Below are 8,547 nucleotides of genomic sequence, written 5' to 3'. Positions count from 1 at the left end.
TGTTTGAATAAACGGCACAAATCTTAGCTAAATAGACACATGTGCTAAAACATAGACACATTTGCGCTCCAGGTGCGCCAATCGTTTTCATTTGATTCGTTATTTAACGGGTAGAAATTTCTTTAAATCATATTTACAAGACCGGAAGTAGTATCGGCCATATTTCTACATTTGATCGGCGTAAAATTCACCGCTCAAACAACGTTGGAACCACTTGATCTGATAAAGCTATGGCCAGTGTGTTCATATCTTATATAAAATGTAAGTATTTTCTCTTCTCTTCAAATGCAAAATTACATACTTGTCAAGGTCAATATTTATCTTGATAAGCATGCCATAAGGTCAGTCACTTTATCTGTGTTATGATGCGCCACGTAACAATGAAGTTTCCTGCAATTCTTTTATTTTTAACACTAATATTGCGCAAGGCAGAGTGTTCGGAGGATAAACGCTTGCTGCTCCATGATGCAGAATCTATAGCAGCGATTATACATCAACTTGAAACTAGGATTGATGAATTAAATTCAACTCACTCCAAGGACGTGGCCGACCTGAAGGCTGCACATGCAAAGGACGTTGCTGAATTGAAAGCTGCACACGTAAAGGACGTGGCCGAACTCAAGGCTGCACACGCAAAAGAAGTTGCAGGTATCAGTACTAGCATTTTAATAATTTACTTACTGTTGATCCACCTTTTCCAACACAAGGATTTTGGGTCAACTAAATGGATTTGTTCAAAACTTTAGCAACCAATCATTTACTTATTTGTGTCCACTTAGTTCTAAATACATGTTAAATTTTCACTGGAAGTATTTTTAAAAAAATCATTTTCCTATCCTGGTTGCCAGTCAAGATAGCGTGTTATTTTAGCAATTTAATGAGCATCTTTTGCCTAATATATAATATATTCATAATATGAATATAAGCACTATTGTATCAAATTTGTCAAAGATTTGCATTGACAAGTACGTATTTTGCCATTTAAAAAAAGCTAAAATTAATATTAGCTCCATTTGCCTACTTGTGCTACGCATTACCAAGATAGATTGAAAATGGATGAATTCCAAAGCTACATGCCTTTTTAAAACTTGCCTTTAATATTATACACACTCTAAAAGGAACTTTTTTATTCAAAATATCTTTTTTAGGCTTTTACTTTATTCTCAGAAACGATTTTGATATTATAAGTTTAAGCCATTCTGGACACTGAAAACTAAACTGTTTTAGCCTAAGTTTCCATTTTGACTCTATTTGTCGATGGGTTTTGTAAGTCTTTCAGGATAAGTTACCATAACAACGCTTCCATAAATGTTGGTTTGGGCTCATAGAGCTGAATTCTACACAAGAAAAGTAGTTTTGACCATATAACTGACAGCATTTTAGATATATTTAAAATTCAGAAAGTTCTTACTATGAAATATGAATAATGTACACGTTTTACTTCTGATTCTGGCAAAGAAAAAAAATCCTGCTACTGATTTACTGGTTAATACAGTAAGATAACGTTATTTTAATTAACTGGAAACATGATGTGTTAATTGCATCTGAATTTCAAATACTTTCCATAAATATGTGTAAGATAAAAAAAAGAGCAAGATAACGACATTTCGACTGAAACTTCCAAAATATACACACTAATTACAGGTGGTCAGTGAAAGGTGTTTTCAATGTTTTAATAGATCTTTCTTTGGTCAGAATGTATTGCATGAGGTCTGATGGCAACCCATTTATTATAAAATCAGACAGTTAGGTGATTAATTAAGAGATTAATTTCGTTTCAGACCTGAAAGCTGGATTGAATGCTGAGAAACTTGAACATTGTAAGTACACTATTTGTATGTTCCAAAATTTGATGAGATATATTAACCTCTTTGCAAAATCACAAGCACAAATCAATAATCGACAATAGGGCAAGATTGCAATCTTTTCTACTATACGGTATGAAATGCACAGAGAGTATAAATTGTACGTAACAAGAAGCAGTTTTTGCTGAATTATAAATTATATATTGTTAAAAAGGATGCCTAATTGCATTCCTTTTTTATCACTATATGTGATATGTATGTCTTGTTCGAATCACATTTCACTACTACCAAATATTTTAAACCAAGAAAACTACCAAAAAATGATAACGACAAGTCACGCGGCTGTAAGAACGGCAAACATTCTAAAGGGCAGCCTTCGGCAAATGAAAACATTAATGACATGTAGCGATTTTTGCAGACCAGTGCATCCTTTTGTTCCCAAAAACTAGGGGTCGACAACTCAGTAAAGCAGATTGTGTTACATGCACCACGTAAAACATTAAAATTAAATCCATTTCGAATTTCGTTTTCATCACTGAATTTACATATAAATTGGAAACTGTGTTTCCGCTGTAAATAATAAATAGTTACAATGACTGATTGCTTGAAAATTAACAAGGCTATTTAATCTGATCAGGTCGGACCGGCACAATTAATTTTAACCATGCAGAATGTGCCACGCATCAGTGCAGTCAAAGCAAAGTAGTCGTTTTTTTCTCCTCCATTTTCCAAGGTTCCTGTTGTCACATTTGCCTTTTCGGAACTCGACGTCCTTGAGAGCCACAACCTACGAATCAGCGCAGGCGCCTCTGGTGTAACTACGTCTTCTGCCACGCTAAAGGTCGAAACATGGGCCGACACAGTTGTTTATAGTTCAGCTCTGAACTGGATTGCCTGTCCAGATATCTAAAATAATAATTAAATTAGATAAAACTTAAGAATTCGTTTTCTCTTTTTTGTTTTGACATGCATATCGTTGCAACTGACTTTTAAATTTATGTAACCAAGGCCGTCGCGGGCGGTCCTACCGATCCGGCCATACCACTTTTTTGACCGAGCATTTTATCAGCAGTACCAGTTTTCTTTTCGCATAAAATTTCAGCTTTTGCTTAGATTAAAAGTGCCGAAATATTGCCTTGCTAATTATCCGCAACGAGCGGTATCTGTCATGATTGCCCGCGTGGTTTGAAAACTTCGGCACACTTCGTGTCGTAAGTATCGACCCTGCTTGACTGGATTAATCATAATTAAACGGTTATCTGATATATCTTTAATCCGGTATGATCTATAGGGCGATTTTTTTTTATAATCTATAATAATTGCTTTGATTGAAAAAAAAAATAGTCGTACGTTTAAAAAAATGGAAACAATTGTGTTTTTCGTGGAATAATAAAACAAAACTAACCGAAAGCTAATTTCTTTTAATTATTTAGAATAATCTTAAATAATTGCTTTAAATCAAATAAAATGCCGACGTACATCTCAACTATAAAATAACATAAACTTCGTTTTTATCTACTCTAAATTCTGAAACCGTATGCTTAACTTGTTGCTTAACGTATTGCTGCAAAATGGACATACCTGAAATTCCAAATCAACCTAAGACATTTAAATTTCCGAAACGCACCATTGTTCAGAAAAAATCCGGTAAACAGAAGTTTTCAGCCTTCGTGGTTCACCAATAGATCGTGGTTGCATTACGATGAAATTAATGACCTCGCTTATTGTCATAAGTGTATGGTTGCTCACATAGACGGCAAGTTGTCAAGTTCGAATCTTGATAAAGCCTTCATTATTAATGTCACCGTCTGATGAGACTCACAGAGGGGTTGAAATAGTTGTTTTCTTTTGTATTGGCTGACACTCAGAAGTGAAATACATCAACATTCATTGGGCAAATGTCGAATATTTATTCTTGAAAACTGTAGTGAAACTGACTGAAAATCTTAATGGAAATTGCTTTCAAGAAGCAAGGAAAACGTACTTACGGGCATTTCAAATCTTTATTTTATTTATTTATTTATTTATTTTCTTTTTTTTTTTGGTGGGGGGGGGGGGGGGGGGGGAAGACCCCCAAACCCCCCTCTCGTGCTCTACCCCATCTCCTGCCTTTGGCACACACGGAACGCCTTCGACGTCCAATGGCCGGACCACATTTTCGAAGCCGGCGGCGGCCCTGGTAACCAGTCCTTTATAATGATAGTTACATTTGTACAAAATGATGTATTCAGTGTTGTTATATTTTCTAGTCGAGTCCCTTCAATTTATTTGGCTGCTGAGTTTGCACGTTTCATTACCTCCCATAAACAGACTCGGTCAACACGAGTTTGCTATTATTTTACTTGGTTGCAGTTTATGCTTCCAAATGGCCTTTTGAAAGATTTTATTAACTATCAGAACAGCAGTCTATAAAAGCCTTTCGGTGGCAGTAAAAAACTTCCTGTATTTGGATTCAATGTTGTTATATTTTCTGGTCCTTTGTGATCATGAAGTCCAGTTTACTTTACTAGAGTTCCAATAAGACCAGCATTAGGGGCATGGGGATGTTACATGTTTCATTGTCTCTCATGAACAGACTCAATCAAATCGAGTCTGCAATAATTTTACTTGGTTGCACTCTATGCATCCGAAGATTTTACTGATAAGTGTTTTTAACAAGCCTATTGGTGACACATACACATATATGATATATATAGATATGCACGAGTCCAAGATGGCGACTGTAAAAGGTCTACCCTTACTTGGATTCAGTGTTGTTATATTTTCTGGTCCTTTGGGATCATGCAGTCCATTCAACATATGTGTAATAGAGTTCCGCTTAAGCCGGTGCTAGGGGGGGCGTGAGAGGTGTTGCACTTTTCTTTATCTCCCATGAACACACTCAATCAAACTGAGTTTGCTATTATTCTTCTTGGTTGCATTCTTTGCTTCCAAAGGATTTTTTACAGATTTTTTTTAACTATCACAACAGCTATCTTCAAGTCCCGTGTGGCGGCTGTAAAAAGTCTCCCCGTACTTGGATTCAGTGTTGTTATATTTTCTGGTCCTTTGGGATCATGCAGTCCATTCAACATATGTGTAATAGAGTTCCGCTTAAGCCGGTGCTAGGGGGCGTGAGAGGTGTTGCACTTTTCTTTATCTCCCATGAACACACTCAATCAAACCGAGTTTGCTATTATTCTTCTTGGTTGCATTCTTTGCATCTAAATGACCTTTTTACAGATTTTATTAACTATCACAACAGCAGTCTTTAAGTGCAGTGCGGCGGCTGTAAAACGTCTCCCCGTACATGGATTCAATGTTGTTATAATTTCTGATCCTTTTCTCCCCGTACATGGATTCAATGTTGTTATAATTTCTGATCCTTTGGGATCAAGCAGTCCATTCAACATATGTATATGTATGAGTTCCGCTTAAGTCTTTGCTAGAGGGAAGTGGGGGGGGGGGGGCATTCTTTGCTTCCAAAGAATCTTTTTTACAGATTTTAATACCAGTAGACAAATGTAAAAAAAATATTTTTTCCGCAGGTGAGAAACTATGAAATGTATCAAATTTAGTAAAAACAAAGAAATAACAAAAAATGTCTTTGTTTCACATATCAGATCAAAATGACTTCCTCTCGTGAACATCACCTGATGGCTATCCAGAAGTTTGGTAAGCTATGAGAGGCCATTTATCGAAGAATTTCGTAAACAGCATTCCTGACTTCAAGCGGTTTTCGGTACGTTAAATAGCAAGCCTTTCCGATGTATTCTTGCATTCTATGCTCCCAATCATATTATTGTAAATAAATGTTTACCTATACGTGTTAATATGTTTCATTTGCTACTTTAAAAAGCAGTATGTTTAATATAAAAAGGAAAATGCGAAATCCAAATGCTAAGATAACTTTCTGTTTAATATAGACTGACTTATAAATAAAATAAAACAAGCTTCCAGTATGTGTATCAGCTGTTGGTGTATCAGCTGTTTTGTGAGGTCAACCGCTTAGTTAACAGGGAGAACTCAGATGTACGAATCGCGGTTCAAGCCCTGGACGTGGCGTATGTTCTCTGTGACGATTTGATAAAAGACATTGTAAAGGTAAAGTTAAAGGTAAGCTTTAAGTAACGTCGCATATAATGCAACATTCAACATGAGCTACAAAGCTCTTGTGCGACAAACTAGGTATCCAGTAACATTGTGTCTGAAATCATTCGTCCTCCACCTTTGATGGGCATTTACTTGCAGAGAACAGGATTGTACTGATACAGAATCTAGGAACACTGGTTAGATTAACTGCCAGCCGTTTCATAACTGAAATACTGTTTAAAACGGCTTTTGACCCAAAACAAACAAACAAACAAACAAACAAACAATCAAACACTTTTTGTGTTACTGTATCTGCTAACGTCATCTAATAAGATGATTATATTTGTAGTGAAATTTAGACTTGCAATTGATTTTACCATAATATTGACCGTAACAGTAAGAAACAGTAACAATATCTAAAGGAAAACGCCGCACGTAATTGATGCATGCACCAGAGCAGCTCAAGCACACAAGGTGCAATAACTTGTCTGTGTGTATTCTTGAGTTTACCTCACAAATACGGATAAAATGATATTCATGCTTCATTACAAATTGACAAAACTGAAAACATTTTGTAGGTTGCCAATTGTTTTATTAAACACCAAATTAACTACAGTATAACCTCTCCAGAGCGGCCCTCTCTTAAGCAAAAACCTCTCTATATCAACATCATGAAAATTTCCCTAAGCTGAAATATACTACCAAATTTACCTCTCCTGAACAACAACATCTGCATAACAGTCAATATTTGTATCTCCCAAAGGATGTAGCTCTGCAGAGGTTTCAATGTACTGTTAAAACATAACATAAACTTGTACATTTTATACACTCAGTGTGTTGGTTGTATAATCCTGGCTGTATTTAGCTACAGATCGGTGTGAAAATTCCAAATTTAGCTGCAGGAATCCGTAACTGACAAAATAATTTTTAAAAGAACAGAAATTTCCATATCATGATCTGTATAGCGCAGCATTTTATCATGATGTCTTAGACTTAGACTCGTATATCATCTTTTACGAAGCTGGGATTTTCTATGTCAGCAGCATTCAACAGTGAGAGCGATATAATAAAGTTTTGTATAGTTTGGCAAAACGTATGCATTGTTGGCAAGCGTCACGATGTGAAGTAGTCTACACACTCGTACCGTGTTGTCTTTTATAGGACATCTGAAATAAGAGGCGGTCAGTATTTACCTGACTGTAATTTTGTGGACATTTTCTTTCATACGAAGGGGGTAGGAAGTCATTTAATTTAATATGATTCCGACAAAAACTGGTGGATTTCATATAAGGCTCGCAAGCTCTCTGGCACATTTAGAACTCTATGACAACATAATGTTCCTAAAGGGCCTAAAATGTCGTTTTAAGAATAGCAAATAAGAATAGTAATAGCTATTTATGTAATGACCCAGAAATAGTTTCTGGTTTGTAACAGAAGTATTGCAAAGTAGCTATCGCTGCTAGGAAGCAGTCCATTTTGAAATACATATTTTAAGCAGTACATTGCAAGTTTTGTACAAAATATTACAAATAGTTACCTTATTGGGCTGGCGTGATAGCTCACGTTTTGGTGCATTTATTGTGTGTGAAAATTATAGTTGAGAAAAAACTTGTAAACTTTAATCAAGTTAGTCCAAAGAGCTATGAAAATAAATATAGACATCTACAGTGTACTGCCAAACATCAATACTGATTATAATTGGGAGGCACTTTGTCTGGGAGAGACTGTTAGAGATGAGCAAACTCATTAGGTGCAAAGTTAAAAAGAACTACACTTGATTACTAAGATTAAAAAAAACATAGATATAGATTTAGAAAGTTACAGTTGCCAGCCTCTCAGTGAATAGAATCAAGCTGGCTGGACTGTATGTACATGTATAGGGGAGTCCTTTCTAGGAACGAAATGTTCTGGAAAAAAAAGTGTTGGAGTGGTATTGCGTATGAGATTGTGGGATCAAGTAGTTCAGGTTCCTTGTAGGCATGAGATGGTTATGGTCAACTGCAATAAGACTGCACTTTATTTTGAAAAATAAAATGAGGGAATTTTTGATACGGCTATGTTCAAAGGATTTCCATTTGAGATCACGAAGCAATTATGAGTGACGCTGCTTGTTTGGCCATAGTTATTACATACGTATCGAACTGTAGATCGTTGTACTCGATCAATTTTGTATGTGAGGGATTTTTTGCCAAGGGTGCCATATAGAAGATTAATATTCATACTGTGGGCGGACATAGGTGTTGTAAGCTGTTTCTTTTACTTTTCTGTGGTTTGTTTTGACATTTCTTTTAATGAATCTGGGTGAATTGCTTGCTTTTGATGTGATGTTATCAATATGTTTTGACCAACTGAGATCTTTGATAAGATAAGATAAGATATAAGATAAGATAAGATTTATTTAAAGTCGGCAAGACATCGAAACAAGTACAACACAGCTCATGTGAGCTTTTGAACAGACTACAGATTAACATAATATTATGGTATATATTAAAACAATTGTATAAGGCCCAGAGCAAAATAAGCCCTTCTTTAATGAAGCCAAAGTTCGAAGGCATTCAAAAGCAAGGTTTCCCCTTTCAACCACATCTCCCGCACCACCCTCATTACAAGAGGCCCGACCCTTCCTGTGTTGAAAACCCCACGGGAAGCGGGCAACTCGCTTCGAAGACAT

General features: G+C 36.0%; 1 protein-coding gene across 1 annotated transcript; it reads left to right on the top strand.

Moving 5' to 3' along the window:
* The first annotated feature begins 328 nt into the window (after positions 1-328).
* LOC123560468 (uncharacterized) lies at positions 329-1,909 on the top strand. The gene is made up of 2 exons (XM_053524107.1): positions 329-648; positions 1,782-1,909. The coding sequence occupies exons 1-2, from the start codon at positions 363-365 to the stop codon at positions 1,907-1,909; spliced, it is 414 nt and encodes a 137-aa protein (XP_053380082.1). The 5' UTR covers positions 329-362.
* Positions 1,910-8,547: the final 6,638 nt, after the last annotated feature.

This window comes from Mercenaria mercenaria, chromosome 15 (assembly GCF_021730395.1).
Source record: "Mercenaria mercenaria strain notata chromosome 15, MADL_Memer_1, whole genome shotgun sequence".
Lineage (NCBI taxonomy): Eukaryota > Metazoa > Mollusca > Bivalvia > Venerida > Veneridae > Mercenaria > Mercenaria mercenaria.
Note: the sequence above shows the minus strand (reverse complement) of the source record. Positions and strands in the feature narration are given on the sequence as shown.